This window comes from Elephantulus edwardii, unplaced genomic scaffold (genome assembly GCF_000299155.1).
Source record: "Elephantulus edwardii isolate Elephantulus edwardi_28Jun2011 unplaced genomic scaffold, EleEdw1.0 scaffold00137, whole genome shotgun sequence".
Taxonomy (NCBI): domain Eukaryota; kingdom Metazoa; phylum Chordata; class Mammalia; order Macroscelidea; family Macroscelididae; genus Elephantulus; species Elephantulus edwardii.
In genome coordinates this window covers 7,794,860-7,813,873 of record NW_006399887.1, presented here as the reverse complement: position 1 = coordinate 7,813,873, position 19,014 = coordinate 7,794,860, and the positions used below count along the sequence as shown (strand labels likewise).

The 19,014-nt window shown below is 36.7% G+C and overlaps 1 protein-coding gene across 1 annotated transcript in view; it reads right to left on the bottom strand.

Moving 5' to 3' along the window:
- Positions 1 to 572: 572 nt before the first annotated feature.
- GABRG1 (gamma-aminobutyric acid (GABA) A receptor, gamma 1) overlaps positions 573 to 19,014 on the bottom strand; it is a 210,847-nt gene continuing 192,405 nt past the window's right edge. The window contains exon 9 of the mRNA XM_006894172.1: positions 573 to 842. Coding sequence (XP_006894234.1) covers positions 573 to 842 — 270 coding nt within the window. The remainder of the gene's footprint in view (positions 843 to 19,014) is intronic.

Here is a 19,014-nt window from a genome sequence, read left to right as displayed (position 1 = left end):
AAGACAGTTAAAATCCGATTAAGTTTCATTAATTGATTAACAATTGGAAAATAATTTTTCTTAGGAGTAAAACATCTTGGAAAGAAATACAAATAAATAATGGCTTTGAATTTTCTAAGACAGGCACAAAAATAAAAATAAAACAAAAAATGTCAAATTAACAATATTCAATGGCATAAAAACTGTCTAAATATTCAGCATTGGAGTAGTTTATCTTCACAAGGATTGATGGGTTGTATTTAAATAAAAGGCAAGTGCAAATTCTTTCATATTTAAAATTCATATGACAGGAATGTATAAATTCAAGCAATTGACCATACATAAGTAAAAATAACCAATATATCACAGTATTTTAACACACAATATTTTGCAACTAATATGGTTCACTTGAATTTAAGTAAATTAATGTAGAGGGTATTAATTTATTCATATTTTAAAGCCTTCCAATAGTTCCAATTAATATTTACATTTAACCAATGGTTTCTCTATATGTATACCTCATGTTACTGAAGTACAATATTTTCTATTAGACATAGTTAGACTTCTTAAAATGTTTATCTAGAAAGCCAGGCTTATAAGTAAAGATAGCCAACCCAGTATACCAGATTGAACAGGGCAAAAGCTGTTGGGAAAAATATTCTGGAATAGGAGTCAATTTTGGCAATACGTATGTGTATTCTTCCTTCCCTCCAAGATCCTGTTCTGCAATCTTCAAAGCAACAGAAGAAGCTGGCACAGTCCTTGCCCTCCAGACACTGATACCCATAATCATCTTCTCCTTGTGGTAAAGAAATGCTATTCATTGGAATCAGAGTAGACCCAGGATGGAGACCAGAGGGGACCTGAGTAAGATAATAAATGAGTGTTTAAGGAAAATAGTATCATAAATAATTAAAACTAATCTCAAGACAAGTTCTAGGAAGTTGATCTGCATTAACAATAATATTCCATACCAGGAAAAAAGTATTATTTTAAATTTTAACATGCCTTTAGAATATAATTTACTTCTGACACCTTACTAAATATTTTAGAATCCAAAAGAATATACTTAAAAGAAACACTGCTCCAAAGAAGCAATGCATATTTGTTTAACATTAGAATGTTAATTCACCAATATATTGTCATCTATAGATCTAGTCCTGAATAAAAAGAAAGTACATTTTCATAACATTTTACATTTAAAAAACCCTGCAATTCCATGTTGTTGTGTTGTGTTATGTACCATCGATCTGCTCGTTCTGCAACAGCTCTGAACCCTGCTCTATCTTGAGACAACTTCATTGTCTCTGACACATCTACTCCTATGTCCCCAGTCACTGAGTTAATCCATTTCATCCATGCTCTTTCCCTCTTTTTCTGTCCTACTCTTCCAAACATGATATACCTCTGTAGGGACTGGCCCCTCCTTGAAACATGCCTAAAGTACATCACAGAGTTTCAAAATCCTTGCCTCCAATGGCAGCCTGGTTTCACCCTCTCCAAGATGAACCTGTTTGTTCTCCTAGTAGTAGTCCATTGTATATGCAATACTCCCCTGCAGCATCACAAATCAAAAGCATCAATTATTCTATCACCCTTAGTCATTGTCCACCTTTTTGATGCAAAGCAAGTATGCCAGGGATGCATCCTATCTCCATACCTTTTCAATCTATAAGCAGAGCAGATAATCCAGTAAACTGGGTTCTATGAGGAAGAATGTGGCATCAGGATTGGAGAAAGAGTCATCAGCAACCTGCATTATGCAGATACTACAACCTTGCTTGCCAAAACTGAGGACCTGAAGTATTTGTTTTAGTCCAAGGACTGCAGCCTTTAATATGGATTGAAGCTCAACATCAAGAAAACAAAGATTCTTACCCTGGGCCAAGAGGCACCATCATGATAGATGGTGAAGAAACTGAGACTGTTAATAGCTTCAACTTGCTTTGTTACACAATCAACACTCTTGATACCAGTAACCAGGAAATAAAAATATTAATTACATTGGGAAAATCTGCTTTCAGGAATCTCTCTAGGATCCTGAAGAGCAACGATGTTAGTCTGGACACTAAGATGTGCCTGATCTGGGTCATGCTCTTCACAATTACTTGCATTCCTCCAGTTACTATATCAATCCATCTCATCCAAAGTTTTCCTGTCCTGTGCTGTCCTTCCACATTTTCAATAACCATGCCCTCTTCAAGAACCAGTCCCTCTTAGCTACTTGCTCAAAGTATGGGAGATGGGGCTTCAAAACCTAGCCTCCAAGGAGAAACTTGATTTCACTCTCTCCAAGATTGTCCTATTTATGGTTTTGGCAGTCCATGGTATGTTCAAGACTCTTTTTCAGCACCACAACTCAAAGGCATAAATTCTTCTTTTGTCATCTTTAGTCACTGTCCAGCTCTTTGATGCATAGCAAGTATTTGGGAAGATCATGGCCTGGACCAGGTACACCTTAGTCTCTAGACTGATGTTATTGCTTCCAGGATTTTGGAGGGGTCCTGACTGCAGATTCTCCTCTTTTGACTTCCTACCTTCTGCTGCCAAAAGTCTTGATTGTGGAATCGAGCAAGCTGTAATTCTTAACAATCTCAATCTTTATTTATCATGGTTCTGCCAATTGGCCCAGTGATGAGAATCTTTGTCTTCTTTTTTTTTTCTTTGTCTTCTTGATGTTGAGCTTCAACTCATATTAAAGACTACAGTCCTTGACCTTCTGCAGCAAGCACTCCAGGTCCTCCTCTGTTTCTGCGAGCAAGGTTGTGTCATCTGCATAACATAGGTTGTTGATACATCTTCCTCCAATTCTGATAACATATTTCTCCTCATAAAAGCCAACCTCCTGAATGATCTGTTCTGCATATAAATTCAAAAAGTATGGAGACAGGAGGCATCCCTGATGCATTCCTTTCCTCATTTTGAGCCATGCAGTGTTTCTTTGTTCAGTTCTGAAGACTACTTCCTGTTCTGAGTAGGTTTCACTTGAGCACAGTCATATGTTCTTGAATTCCCATTCTCCTCCACGTTAGCCACAATTTGCTGTGATCCACCTAGTCAAACATAATTTTGTATAGCCAATGAAACACAGACAGATTCCCTTCTGGTAGCTACTGTTTGCTTTTTGCCAAGATCCATTTGACGTTGGCAATAATGTCTCTAGTGTCATAACCTCTTTTAAACTCAGCTTCTATTTCTGGTAGTTCTCTGTCAATATATTGTTCCAGTCATTTTTTGATAATTTTCAGCAGGATTTTGCCTGTGAGTGATATTAGTTATATAGTTCAATAATTTCCACACTCTGTCAAGTCACTTATTTTTTTTTAACTAGAAATAAATATGGATCTCTTCCAGTCAGTTGGCTAGGTAGTTGATAGTTGTCCTCCAGATTTGTTGGCACAACCTGGTGAGTGTGTCCAGAGCTGCATCTGTTTGTTGAAGCACATCGATTGATATTCCATCAATTCCAAAGACTTTGGTTTTTGCCAAATCCTTCAGAGCAGCCTACACTTCCTCTCTCATCATTATTGCCTCTTAGATTACATATAAAAATAAAAGAAAACAATCCTCACAATTGTATCAGGAAATGTCATCATACTAAATGGAGAAACAATAGAAGTTGTCAAGAATTTAATTTTAGTTGAGCTCACAATAGTCATAGAATCAGCAGTCAGAAATGCTAATTTTATATTTCATTTGCCAAATCTGCTACCAAGGTTCTCTCTAAGGTACTAATAAGGAAAAGAGTCCCTTAAAAATTAAATATTAATGATGTATGAAATGCCACGATGACTTCACATGTATGAGAAAGTAGGACACTAAATAAGGAATACCAAAGAAGAATTCATGACTTTTTACCATGCTGTTGGTGAAGAATAATGGCAGAGATCATCTACTCCAAAACACAAAAAAAAATTATCTTGGAAAAAAGTGTATCCAACATGCTTTTTAGACATGAATATAGTGAGACTTTGTCTCACATAATAATGGGCATCTTATCAGTAGGGTCAGTCTCTGGAGAATTACATCATGCTTGGGGAGGTAGAGGGTCAAGGAAAGACAGGAAGACCCTTAAATGAGATAAAAAAGCACAGTGACTACAATAATGGATTTAGGCACAATAGAGATTATTAAGGTGGCACAAATGTCAGGTAGCATTTTGATCTATTGTATATGATATTGTTGTTATGTACTACCAGTCAAAACCTACTCATACCTGATCCCTTTGTCTATTGTCTGAGGCCATAAAATCACACTCTGGTAGGGTACCTGGTAGATTTGCACTGCATACATCTGGTTTGGCAATACAACCTTTCACCCCTAATATATCAGAGTACTCTTGCAGAGGACTTGAAAAACTTATTACAGAAGAAGAAAAACTAGAAATTTCATTATGTATTAGATTTCAACATCAAAACAAAAAAATCAATCTTCACCATTGGGCCGGTAGGCAACTTTTTGATAGATGGTGAAAAGTTTGAAGTTTTTTACTATTTAATTTTACTTGTTTCCACAGTCAGCAATCCTGGTGTCAGTAATCAAGAAATTGAAAGATATCTTTCATAGGGAAAAACCTGCTATCAAGAAGCTATTCATTGTCTTAAAAAGCAAAGATGTCAAATTTAGTACAGCCAGAGTGCTTGTTGGAAGAAAAGATGGCTAAGTTTCATCTTTCATATTTTGAATATGTAGCTGGGTAAGGCTGTTTTTGGAAAGGGACATCATGATTGGAAAATGGAGGGTCAGGAAAGGAGAGTAAACTCCCAATGATATGTACTGACACAGTAACTACAGCAGTGCACTCTAGTGTGTCAGAGATAATGATGATGGCACAAGATAGGGCAGTGTTCAGGCTGGCTGTTCTTGGATTACTGTGAGACAGACTGAACTCAACAGTGCCTAACAACAACAACAAGGTACACCATGGTAAAATAGAGAAATTATAAACAATCTCTTCTTAATACTTTTCATAAAATAACGAAAAACATTTTCATCCTATATTTTACAATAAAAATAACAAAGCTATGAAATTTAAATACTTTGTGGAAATATATTCTGAATCCATTTTAAAAATGCAAATGTAACAAAGTTATAAAATGCAAGTTGTTGTTTGTTCATTTATTTATTTTTCACTTATGTTGAATTGGAACCACTAAATACTCAAAATTCAGTAAATGTGAATTGAATACATAATCAAATTTACTGATTTTTAAAAGATAACATCATCTTGCACATGAAGATATTCATGTTAGAAAGACCTTGTTGTCTGAAGACAACAGCAATGCCATAAACTTTACTACATTTGCTTACACATATTTAATGTATGCCTCCATTAATCCAGGAATATTATAAAATGCAGAAGCACTATATTATTAAAAGTTAATGACATATCTTTTGAGATGACACTTGAGAATACTTGATTAGACTATTGAATTTTAGTGGAAATCTAAAATTATGTTAGAATTTATAAGGCAAATGTTATTCAGTTTTTGTTATGTTCCAATTCTAATCAGAGTGAAAATTGTTAAACTACATTTTTAAAGTTTTTCCCATATCAAAGTTTGTGTAGCTTCAAACACATTTTGCATCATTCTCAGCATTAGCATAGATAGAAATACAATGGATTTTTTCAGAACACATCAATTGCATATACATACATTTGAATAAATTTTCATATTGTATAATTTCAAAAATTTTGGAAAAATTTTATTTCCACATACAGGAAAATCAATTAGGATTCATATCCTGCAGCATATACAAAATAAATTAAAAATGGGTTAAGGACATAAATATGCTAATTAAAACTATGAAATTCTTTGAAAACAAGCAGGGCTAACACTATCAGGGATAGCATTCAATCCTGTTGTTATTGTTGCTGTTAATCTCATGGAAGAGATTGCCCTTCCTTCTCCCACAGAGCAGCTGGTGTATTCAAACTGCATGCCTTCAGGAATGCAGTGCAATTTCTGACCACTAGGCCACCAGAGGTCCCTTTCCAACCCCGAATAATCTAAAACAATAATAACAGTGCAAATGATAAAAATATAAAATAAATTACACTAAAAATTTAAAGCTTTTGTTTGTTAAAAGAATTACCAAGCAAAGCAAAAAGCTATAAACTCTAAAAATACCTTTGGAAATCATAAATTTGTGATGACTCTAATTACACACATAATTTAAAAAAAAAATATAACCCAATCATAAAATGGGCAAAGAACATAAAAGAATATTTACCAAACTGGACATCCAAATGGCGATTAAACATATAAAAAAATGCCCAATGTCTTAGAAACAAATACAAAAATTACAATGAAGTACTATTTCTGTTCCACTATTTATCTCTCCTGTGGATCTGACAAGCTGCTAACCCTCCAAGAACTTTTCAGGGGCAGTAAATTACATGGGAAGAGACTGCTTATCCTTGCCCCCTAGAGTAGCTGTTGGATTTAAATTGCATGCCTTACAAGTAAGACAAAAATGAAAATTAGTAAATAAGTAATAATCAAATTTTTTTTAAAAAACGCCCAGAAAATTAAAAAAAAAATGTTAAGAAGGATTTGGGGAAATCAAAACTCTTATCCATTGCTGTTTGTTACTGCTGGTGCTGGAGAAGAGTACTGAACATATTATGGACCTCCAGAAGAAGGTTTGTCTTTGAGAGAGTGAAATCAGGTTTCTCCTTGAAGGTAAGGATTTTGCAGCTTCATCTCACATTCTTTGGGCGTGTGGCTAGGAGGGACCAGTCCTTGGAGAAGGATCCTATACTTGGAAAGGTTGAGGAACAGCAAATGAGATGAACTGACACGATAACTGGAGCAATGCGTCAGAGTCAGTGAGACTGGCTCTGGTTAGGGCAGGGTTCAGAGCTGTTGTACTGAGTCACTGTGAGTCACTGATGGCTTGATGGCACATAACAATGACAACATCCACTGCTGCTGTTAAGAACGTAGAAAGGTGACATTATGTGGAAAACTGTTCATCAAAGAACTAAAACTATAGCTACCTTGTGACTCAGTAATCTCACTCTTGAAAAGAAAATATTAAAATAATTTTAAATATTAAAATTTTAAAAATATTTTAAAGTGAGGACTCAAAAAAGATACTTAAACATGAGTATTCAATGCAGCACTTATCCTAGTTACCAAATGGTGGAAACAGATTAAATGTTCATTAACAGAAATTAATAACAAATTGTGATATATGCATATAAAATCTATTCAGCCTATATAAAAAAATAAACCAATAATACAGTCTACAATATAGGTGAATTTGGAGGTTATACAAGGTCAAATATTACATAAACTTACTTTTATGAAATATCTGAAAAAGCAAGAGTAAAAAGAAGATAGTATTTGAGTAATTACTTTCTAGAAGTGAAAAAGGTAAGGATTAAAGTTGAGTTAATGGTAATGGAAAAATTACACTAAATATAGGGATTTCCCAGCTGAGTATTATAATTACTGTCATAAAGTTGATTGGTAAAAAAACTGTGAGATAAGTGATTTAAAAAAAAAGTTTTCTTAAGTGAGCGTTGTTAAATCATCTTCATTTTCAGGAAGTAATACTAAGTCATATACATAACACAGGTCTTTGATGAGTCTTCCTCCAAAAACGAGGTTAGGTTCTTCTTCATATAATTCCACTTTCTTAGGTTATTTTTCTTATAATACAGATTGAATAGGTGTGGTGAAAGGATACAACTCTTCACACATTTTTTTCTTGATTTTCTAAACTCATGTTTAGCTGAGGGTAGGAATGTTAGAACATTGACTAATATTATTATTAACTTCCAAATGAAAATATTGCACATGAGAATATAAACCTAAGGACAGGTGTTCTCTTCACTATTTTAAAAACATCAGTAAAGGCATTGCTGTTGTTGTTATGTGTCATCGAGTCACTTGCAACACATAGTGTCCGTATGTATAGCAGCTCAGAAGCCTGCCCTGTCCTGAGCCAGTCTCACTAACTCCAACACACCAACCTCCTTTTTGTCCGTTATTGTATCAATCTATCTCATTTGAGGTCTTCCTCTTCTGCACTGTCCCTCCATCCTTCTGAGTATTATGTCTTCTAAGGACTGGTCTCTCCTGGCCATAGAGAACCAATATTTATTCCTATCCCCACCCCCAATCTAAAAAAGGTGACCTGATAGAGTGTGGAAATTCTCAAAACATTATTAATATCACAGACTAGCAAAATCCTGCTTAAGATTATCCGGAAACAACTGTAACAGTACAATGACAGAGAACTACCAGGAATACAAGCTGGGTTAAGAGAAGGTAGTGGCACTGGAGACATTATTGCCAATGCCACATGGATATGGGTTTAAATCAAAGAGTATCAGTGGAATGGCTGTGTTTCATTGACTATGCAAAGGCCTTTGACTGTGTAGATCACAATAAATTGCAGCTAACCTTGAGGACTTCTGGCAGTTCTCTGCTGATGTGCTGTTCCAGTCATTTTTGGATAATCTTCAGCAGAATCTTGCTTGCATGTGAAATCAACGATATTGTTCTATAGTTTCCACACTCTGTTGGGTCCCCCTTCTTTGGAATGGGAACAAATATAGATCTCTTCCAGTCAGTTGGCAAAATGGTTGCTCTCCAGATTTCTTGAAACAACTTGGTGAGCACTTCCAGGGCAGCATCTGTTAGCTGAAATATGTCAATTTGTATACTGTCTATTCCTGGGGCCTTATTTTTTGCTATTTCCTTCAAAGCACCTTGAACTTCTTCCATCATCACCATAGGCTCTTGCTCACATGTTGTTTCATTAAATTCTTAAGTATCTGCCAATTCCTTTCGCTACAATGACTCAGTATATTCTTTCCATCTTCTTTTGATACTTCCTGGATCAGTTAAAATCATCCTTGATTATAGCAACTTGAGGTTTGAATTTGCTCTTCAGTTCCATGGTACTAGGGATATTGTAATTAATGTTAGATGGATTTTGGCTGAAAGCAGGGAGTACCAGAGGAATGTCTATCTGTGCTTCATTGATTATGAAAAGGCATTTGACTGTGTGGACCATAACAAACTGTGGCTGACTCTGAGAAGAATGGGAATCCCAGAACACTTGATCATCCTTGAACCAAGAGGCAGTCGTCAGAACAGAGCAAGGAAACACTGCATGGTTCAAAACTGAAAAAGGCATATGCCAAGGATGGGTCCTGTCTCCATACATTTTCAACCTGTATGCAGAGCAGACATCAGGGAGGCTGGGCTCTATGAGGAGAAATGCAGCATCAGTATTGGTGGAAGATTTATCAACAATCTGCGTTATGCAGATGACACAACCCTGCTTGCTGGAACTGAGGAGGACCTGAAGTGCTTGCTGCTAAGGGTCAGGGACTGCAGCCTTCAGTATGGATTAAGGCTCAATGTCAAGAAGACAAAGATTCTCACCGCTGGACCAATTGGCAGCATCAGGATGAATGGTAAATAGATTGAGATTGTTCACAGCTTTAGTCCGCTTGGCTCCACTATCAACACTCTTGGCACCAGCAGCCAGTGATGGGAAATTCTGCTGCTAGGGAGCTCTCTAAAGTACTTAAGAGCAACGGTGTGTATCTAGAGCCTAAAGTGCATCTGGTACAGGCCATGGTCTTTGCAATTACTTGTTATGCATCAGAGAGCTGGACAATGACCAAGGAGGATAGAAGGAGTATTGATGCTTTTGAGCTTTGGTGTTGGAGAAGAGTACTGAGGGTACCATGGACTGCTAAGAAAACAAGCAGATTCATCCTGGAATGGGTTAAACCAGGCTGCTCCTTGAAAGAAAGGATTCTGAAACTTCATCTGACATACTTTAGTTATGTTGTAAGGAGGGACCGGTCCTTGGAGAAGGACATCATGCTTGGGACGGTGGAGAGCAGGTGCAGGAGGGGAAAGCCCTCTGGGAGGTGGATTGATTCGGTGGCTGGGGCAATCAGGATGATTGTGTCAGGGGTAATGAGATTGGCACAGGACAGAGCAGAGTTTAGAGCTGTTGTACATAGGGTCACTATGAGTCGCAAGCTACTCGACAGCACCAAACAACAACAACCTTGAGAAAAAAGGGAATTCCAGAATACTTGATTGTGCTTACGTAAAGCCTGTATTTGGACCAGGAAGCAGTACTCAGAACAGAGAAAGAAAACACTGCAAGATTCAAAATAAGGAAAGTAGTGCATCAGGTATGCATCCTGTCTCCATATGTTTTTCAATCTATATGCAGAACAGATGGTTCAGCAAGCAGGGCATTATGAGGAGGAATGTGACATCAGGATTTGAAGAAGACTCATCAACAACCTACATTATGCCGATGACACAACCTTGCTTGCTGAAACTGAAGAGGACCTGAAATGCTTGATGCAGAATGTCAAAACTGTAGTCTTCAATATAGATTGAAGCTCAGTATCAAGAAAACAAAGATTCTCACCACTGGGCCAATTGAGAGCACCATGATAGATGGAGAAGAGATTGAGCTTTCTGGACTCCACAATCAGTAAATATAATCACTATCAAAATAATACTTAAAAGCTACAAAATGTATTTCAGAAGAAAAATAAACCTTGGAATGTACGTTGGCAATGAGATGCTGTAAATCAATATATTACATATTGTAATGTGTTTTTAAACACCAAGAGTAAATGAAAACATGACACATGATGAGATGTTGCTATCAAGTCAATTCTGACTTACAGCAACCTTGATATAACAAAAGCAAGTACAGACCTATCTTTGTAATTGTTGCTACGCTCTATGTCATCATACCAACCACTATGCATTAATTCATCTAATTAAGGATATCTATCTTTTACACTGGTCTTGTCCTTATTAAGTATGATACACTTTTTTAGTGACTGGTGCCTCCTGAGTGTATATCTAAAGTAAATGAGGTGACATTTGGTCATTCTCACCTTTCAGGGCCATTCTAGCATACTAAGAGGTACTTTTGAATATATTCTGAACATTCTAGATAGTGCTTGTTCCAGGACAGATTTTTTTCTTTTTCTGGAATTCCATGTTATACTTAATACTCGTTACTGACCCCATAGTTCAAAGGCATTTGTTGGTCTTCCTTCTTTATAGTCAAGCTTTTACATGTCTATGAGGCAATGGAAAACACTATGTCTTGAACCAGGTGCGCCCTAGTCCTCTAAATGACAATTTTATTTTTTAACATTGAAAAGACACGCAAAAAGGTATGTATGTATGTATGTATGTATGTATGTATGTGTGTATTCATTCATTCTTTTACTTTATTCTGAAGTGCCGTCTGACATACTTTGGACATGTTACAAGGAAGGACTCGTCCTTGGAGGGGGACGTCATGCTTGGGAGCGTGGAGGGACAGTACAAGAGAGGAAGAACCTTGATGAGATAGATTGACTCAAGTGACTGGTGTAATGGGGGCAGGTGTACCGGAGACAATTGAGGTTGGCACAGGTTAGAACAGGGTTCAGAGCTGTTGTACATAGGGTCGCAATGAGTAGCAGGCCACTTGATACCACACTAAAACAACAAAAAACACAAAAATGTGTTTATTTTACATTTTAGAAAGATTACATTAAAAGAACCAGAATGAGCAGTAGTAGGGACAAAAGTGGCATTTGGTCTAAAAAACTCTAACGTGTTTATTTTCTAGTCAGGACAAGGTTTTTATCTATTATACAAATTGTCTCTGTAAGTCAGTTGTTCTTGTTGTTGTATAGCATGGAGTTAGAACCGACCCATAGTTGACTCTGCAGAGGGTTTTCAGAGACAATTAATCGTACGGGAGGAGATTGTCCATCCTCCTGTGGAGCAACTGGTGGCCTCGAACCACAAGCCTTCAGGATTGCAGCCCAGCTTCTTGATACCCAATAATAACTAAAAGCAATAGTCATGATGCTGCACGAGTGTGTGTGTTTGTGTGTGTGTGTGTGTGCGCGCGCGCGCGCGCGCGCACGCACAGTTTTCTGTAAGTGGTGAGCACAATTTTTCTGTAAAGGACCTAAAAAAGTCTTTTTGCAACAGATTTGCCTAGAAATATGCCCTTTGACTTCTTGGCTGCTGTTTGCAGGCGTTTTTATTATGGATACAAACAAAATTAAAAGACAAGGCATCTTCAGTCTTATCTATTTATCTTGAAGTTGTTTACTGACCCAGTTGTGAGGATTTTAAATTCCTTTGTGTTGATTTTTAATCCACACTGAAGGCTATAGTCTTTAATCTTCATCAATAATTGCTTCAAGTCTTTTTAGCTTTCAGCAAAGCTGTGCCACATGTATATCACATATTGGTAATATGTCTTCTGAAAGTTATGGAGACCTGTTCTTTTTCATATGGTGAAGTTTATTGAGAATAAAATAGACGACAGCCCAGAAGAATTTCAGGAAATGTATTTTTTTTTTAGGAAATGTATTTTTGTGTGTAGGAGTTATTGTTCTTCTGTCACATCCTACAGAAGGTCACTGACATATGAAGAATGGTAGTGTTAAACAGGAAGAGAAACATGATATTTGATAAAAATCCTTCCCCGAAAAGCTGCACCGATTAGAGCGAATGTTAATGGATATTGCATTCAGATTATTGCCAACAGATCAGTATAAGCTTAGAGTTGCTTGTTGTTGTTGTTATGTGCCGTCGAGTCGTTTGCCACTCATAGCGACCCTACGCACAACAGCCCTAAACCCTGCTCTATCCTGTGCCAATCTCACCGCCTCTGGCACATCCATCCTGATTACCCCAGTCACTGAATCAATCCACCTCATAGAGGGTCTTCCCCTCCTGCGCTGTCCCTCCACTCTGCTCAACATGATGTCCCTCTCCAAAGACCTGTCTCTCCTTACAACATGTCCAAAGTATGTCAGGCGAAGCCCCAGAATCCTTGCCTCCAAGGAGCAGCCTGGTTTAACCCTCTCTTGGATGACTCTGTTGTTTTCTTGGCAGTCCATGGTACATTAAATACTCTTCTCCAGCACCACAGCTCAAAGACGTCAATTCTCCTTCTATCCTCCCTAGTCATTGTCCAACACTCTGATGCGTAACAAGTGATTGCAAATACCATGGCCTGTATCAGGCGCACCTTAGTCTCCAGAGAGACACCGTTGCTCTTGAGTACTTTAGAGAGGTCCCTAACCACAGACTTTCCCATCGCAATAAGTTTTTTTATTTCCTGGCTACTGGTGCCAAGAGTGTTGACTGTGGAGCTGAGCAAACTGAAGCTGTGAACAATCTCAATCTCTTCACCATCCATCCTGATGCTACTGATTGCTCCAGTAGTTAGAACACTAAAATTTTCAAAAGAAAATTTAGCCCACTATGAGAGAGATTAAGGCTTCTTTTGTAGTTATTAATATCCAGTAAAGACTTTATTATCCCCCATTTGGAGTGAACATTTGCATGTTTGGAAATATGTGTGCATTTTTTAATTAAAAAAAGATCAATCACCATTGTACCTTGCCCTTCATTACCCTGTGGTTTCAGCCCTACCTATCATCTCTCCTTCACTCTGCCTCAGTTGTTGTGGTTTCATGTATTGCTAGTTATCCTTCTGTTTTTACAATAATGGTCTTATGCCATATTTGTCTCTCATTATTATGACAAATGCTAATACAAATTCTTTCTAAATAGATTTTTTTTACTTTATATCTCAAAATTTTCAGTATCCTCTGTTCCTTCATAGTGTGCAACATTTTACAGAAAATATTACTATTCCTTCATTTTTTATGTGATGATTTTTATTATTAATCTTAATGAAAATTTACAGAGACTTTGGGTTTCCATTCATTCATTGTACTTTTCTGCCTGCCCATCCCTTCTCTTTGAAAAGTAAAAGAAAAATTCTTTCATTGTTTTACAATCCCTTCCCCCAGGGCCACTCTGCTATGCAGCCTTCGTTCTGGACTCCTGTCATGACAATAATACCTAATCACATATCCCTTTTAAACAGTTTTCTCCCTCATCTGTTTCAATGCAGATCCCATCTTTCTCAGTCTCCCTCCAACCCCAATGTCAATCCTGTTTTACAACAGTGGCACTGTGCAGTATTTGTCCTTTTGTGACTGAAATATTTCCCGCAGCATAATGTCCTCCAGAGTCACCCATTTTGAGTAATATTTCATGAGTTCCTTGTTTTTCAATGCAATATTCCGTCTTTTTTGCATTCATGTTTTTACATGATATATGACACCCCTCTCCCTTAATTCCAGGAATATTCTAAGATTTTTAGCTCTCATTTGTTTATTTATCCTTTCTCTTCTAAAACTTCTACTAGATTTTTCCCCCCAGGGATATTGTTGTTGTTGTTAAGTGCCACTGAGTCATAGACAACTCATAGTGACCCTATGAATGAAAAACCTGAACACTTGTATAAATTTCATAGTTTCTCCAAGTTCATAGAGTTCCCAGAGGCAAGCTAATTTGGAAGTGGATGCCACTGCTGCTTCCAAGTTTAATTGGGGAGCTCCACCAACACTGTCCACCATAGGTAATCATTATTGCATTTGACACATCAGTGTCACAGTGTTTAGCATCACAGCAACCATTGAGTTACCGCTGTATAGCAAATGGCAGACCATTGCTATGTCACTTAAAAGAATGTTGGACCAAAAACATGAACAAAGACAATTAAAATCAGGCCTGAGGGAATAGTAGATTAATATTTAATGTATTCCTTCTTTTTATTAGACTTTCATCTAAGATTATTTTTCAATCTTTGTGGAAAATTCCCTCAACATTTTCATTTTTTTTAATATCTTTAACTGTTTTCATGTAATTCCTTTACATAATGTTTCACTCATATACATTGTGTTTTGTACAATCTTATATATATTTACATTGTGTTTCATACAATCATTCATATACAATCTATTTTACTTTTTTAATTAGTTTGCTTACAAAATTTATATACATTGTGTTTCATACTATTTTTCATTCATATTGTGTTTCATATAATCATTCTCATACATAATTCACACAATGGAATACTATTTCAGGATCGAGATTTTGAAAAATATAACTTGGGAGAGGCTAGGATTATTATGCTGCGTGAACTAATAAAGTCTCGTATGGATAAATAATAAGAAAATAATTGTTTTTTAAAATGACAATTTTACTCAATGCATACAAAGGATCTTTTCAGCTACAATAATCTATGGTACTTTTAGTATAAAGAGAAACATAAAAGAATGATATTTGGACTTCAGTGATAAATAAGAGATACTCTTTTGTTGTCTATATACATCTACTGTCATTTAACTACTGTCATAATTGATATTAAATGCTTATTATATAGATAGGGGGAAAAAATCACCATCCGCTGACTTGACAATTAATAAACATCCCACCAATATCACATAATCCTTTCTGGGAGCAATGCCAAACACTATTACAGAAAAAAGCTTTATAATTTTTGAAACTATGGATTGATAGAGCTTTTTCATGAGTTTGAACTGACTCCATGGCAACTAAATAAATTCTCTGAAAAATATACAAGTGTTTATCATTATAGATATGTACTGACTGAAAATAAAACCTTTTATGCATAGAACAGGAAGTGGCAGGATGGAAAAAAAAAACACTTTCTCACACATTATGGCCATGATTGTGTCCTGGTTCAGACTCCCAGTAATTCACCATATCTCATGCTATTGAAACAGTCTTCAAATTTATCCTATTGTCTCTTTTGCTGCTGAAATACATACTCTATGCTATTTTCATTGATGCCCTCAGAAATATGTATCATTTTGTTTAAAAACAGTCATTTTGACTGATGTGACAAGGAAAAAGTCCAAATTGCTTAGCATTACATTTGAGAACTTGTTCCATCTGACCATAGCCATATTTGTATCCTTGACCTAAATTATTTTCTATAGTTTCAAGTATCTGGACCAGGCCCACCCAGTAAAACTTCCTATGATTGTACAAAAGTTCTTTATCTTTCCACCAAAATGGCTGCTAATAATCACCTGTGAGTACTTGAAATATAACTAGTTTAATAAAAGACTGAACATTTTGTTTATTTTAAATTAACAGACACATTTGGCAAGTCAAGTCACTAGAATAATACATAGTGAATACAATTTCACATGCACACCAAATTGTGCTCAGAGCTTTTATTTGCTTACATGCTCTAATTGCTCTAAGATAGCTTACTTCTCTCCAAATATGTAAAAATGTTTTTGTCAAAATTGGGAGAAATAATTTTCATACTATATAAATGAAGTATGAATACCTAAAAGGAATAAAACGTTCTCAATTGCACCACAGTAAATACTGATACAACCTTTGCACTGAATACCTACTGGTTTCTTTTTCACAGATCCTCTCAACTAGTGTGTCAACACTGCATCAGTTATAAGATATAAACCATAATGATTGGCCCTGGGATACTTATTTCTTTTTAAATAAGACAATTTCACTTAACACTGTTTATATCATGTTCTCATGAATAAAAATGTTATGTTTCACCTTTTCTACAGTTGTCCAACCTTTTTTTACCACCAAAGTGGCATATTCACATCTGATGAAATAAGTTTACAATTTTGCAATTTAACAAAATTGATAGGTTAAAGTTAAGTATTACTATACTCAACATGTATATAGTATGTTATCTGATGTTATTGTTGTTATGTGCCATTGAGTTACCTGCAATTCATAGTGACCCTATGTACATTAGCTCTGAACCCTGCCCTATCCTAAACCAATCTTTTCTTTATATTAATTTTGTTTATTTACAAAATTTGAATGCATTGTTTTCGAGAACAGATTCTTCCAATTCCCCTCACCCCTCACCAAATTGTACAACTTCAGAATTAATCCCCTGGTACCTCTACACATCCTCAACCTTCTGCTTCCCCTCTTTCACACCTCCCTTGGATCTTTATAATCATTCTACAATAATGGTTTATGCAATATTTGTCCTTGTGGGACTGAGTTCACTCAGCATAATGCTCTCCAGTCCCTCCCAAGTTAGATAGTAATTTACAAAATCATTGCTCCTGTGTGCTGTGTAGTATTTCGTTATCTGAATGTACCATAATTTCTCAGTCCATCCATTTGTGGTTGGACATCTGGGAGGTTTCCATGTTTTTGAGATGGTGAATAATGCTGAGCCAATCTTATCATCTCCAACACACCGAATCCCATTCCCAGTCACAGAATTAATCCATCTCATCTGGGGTCTTCCTCTCCTGCACTGTCCCTCCATCCTTCCAAGCATGATGTCCCTTCTCCAAGGTTTACTCCCTTCTGGCCACAGAAAGTATGTGAGACATTTTCAAACTCCTTGCCTCCAGGGAGCAGCCTGTTTCACTCTCTCTCCAGGACAGACATGACTATTCTCCTGGCAATTCATGGTATATTCAACACTCTTCTCCAGCACCACAATTCAAAGGCGTTAATTCTCCTTCTAGTATCCTTAGATACCCTCCAGCTCTCAGATGCACAACAAATATTGCAAAGATCATGGCCTGGATCAGGCGCACTTTAGTGTCCAAACTGACATCGTTGCTCTTCACTACTCTCAAGAGGTCCCTGACCGCAGGCTTTCCCAATGCAATTTGTCTTTTGATTCCCTGACTGCTGGTGCCAAGAGTGTTGATTGTGGAAGCAAGCAAGCTGAACCTATCAACAAACTCAATCTCTTTTTCATGCATCTTGAAGCTGCCGAGAGGCCCAGTGGTGAGAATCTTTGTGTTTTCTAGATGTTGAACTTAAATCTGTATTGAATTCTACAGTCTGCCCATGATCTTCTTCAGCAAATACCTAATGTTCTCTTCAGTTTCAACAAACAAGGTTGTTTCATCTGCATAACACAGGCTATTGATGAGTCTTCCTCCTATTGTGATGCCACACACATCCTCATAAATACCTTAATTTTGAGTGATCTGTTCTTCATATAGATTGAAAAGACAAGGAGATAGGATGTATTCCTGATACACAACTTTCCTGATCCTAAACTCTACAGTGCTTCCTTATTCTCTTCTGACTACTGCTTCCAGGTTCAAGTGTAGGTTTTTTATTGGCACAATTAAGTGTTCTGAGGTATCCATTCTTTTTTAGGTTATCCATAGTTTGTTGTGATCCACATAGTGAAGTGCCTTTAGATAGACATTCCTCTAGTACTCTCTGCTTTCAGTGAAGATCCATCTGACATTAGCTATTATGATCTCTCTAGCACCACAGCCTTTTCTAAACCCAACTGCACATCTGGCAGTTCTTTGCTGATGTACTCTTTCTGGATAATCTTGCTTGCGTGTGATCTTAGTAATAGCGTTGTAGAACTCAGATCTTTTTCTGAGATTCAAATTTTAGTCTAATCAAGACTTTAATCAGGAATAATTGGCTATGTATTTTTACTTTGCTAAGATCTTTAAGATGGAGAAAAGATTGAAATTGCAATCTCATCATACTTGGATCCATAATGAATACAAGTGGTACCAGAAATCAGGAGATCAGGAGACGTATCGTACTGGGAAATTCTTTACTCAGGGACATCTCCAAATTACTCAGATATAGTGATGTTAGTTTGAGGGATAAGAGTTCCATGATTCAGACCACAGTCTTTTCAATGACTTGCTATATTGCTGAAAGCGGGACAATGAATAAGGTTGACAGAAGAAAAAGATGATGTCTTTGAACAGTGGTGTTGGAGAAGTATTGAATATTCCATGTATGTCAAAAGAACAAAAGATATGTCTTGGAGATGGTGCAGCCAGAGTGCTCCTTGGAGGCAGGGATGGTGAAGTTTCGTCTTACATTGTTTGGGAGTGTTGCTAGCAGAGGTTATTCCTTGGAAAAAGGCATCATGCTTGGAAGGGTGGAAGGACTGTGAGAAAGAAGAAGACCCTCAACCAGGTGGATTGACACAGGACTGCAGCAGTGCGTCAGAGATTTTGAGATGGCACAGGATAAGATATGATTCAGAGCTCTGTTCATAGGGTTGCTATGAGCCATACACACATGACAGCACCTAATAATAACAACAACATGAATATTTAACTCTTTCATAAAGGATCTAGGCTCCTTGTTCCAAACTAGTGAATCTAATTTGTAAGATTATATA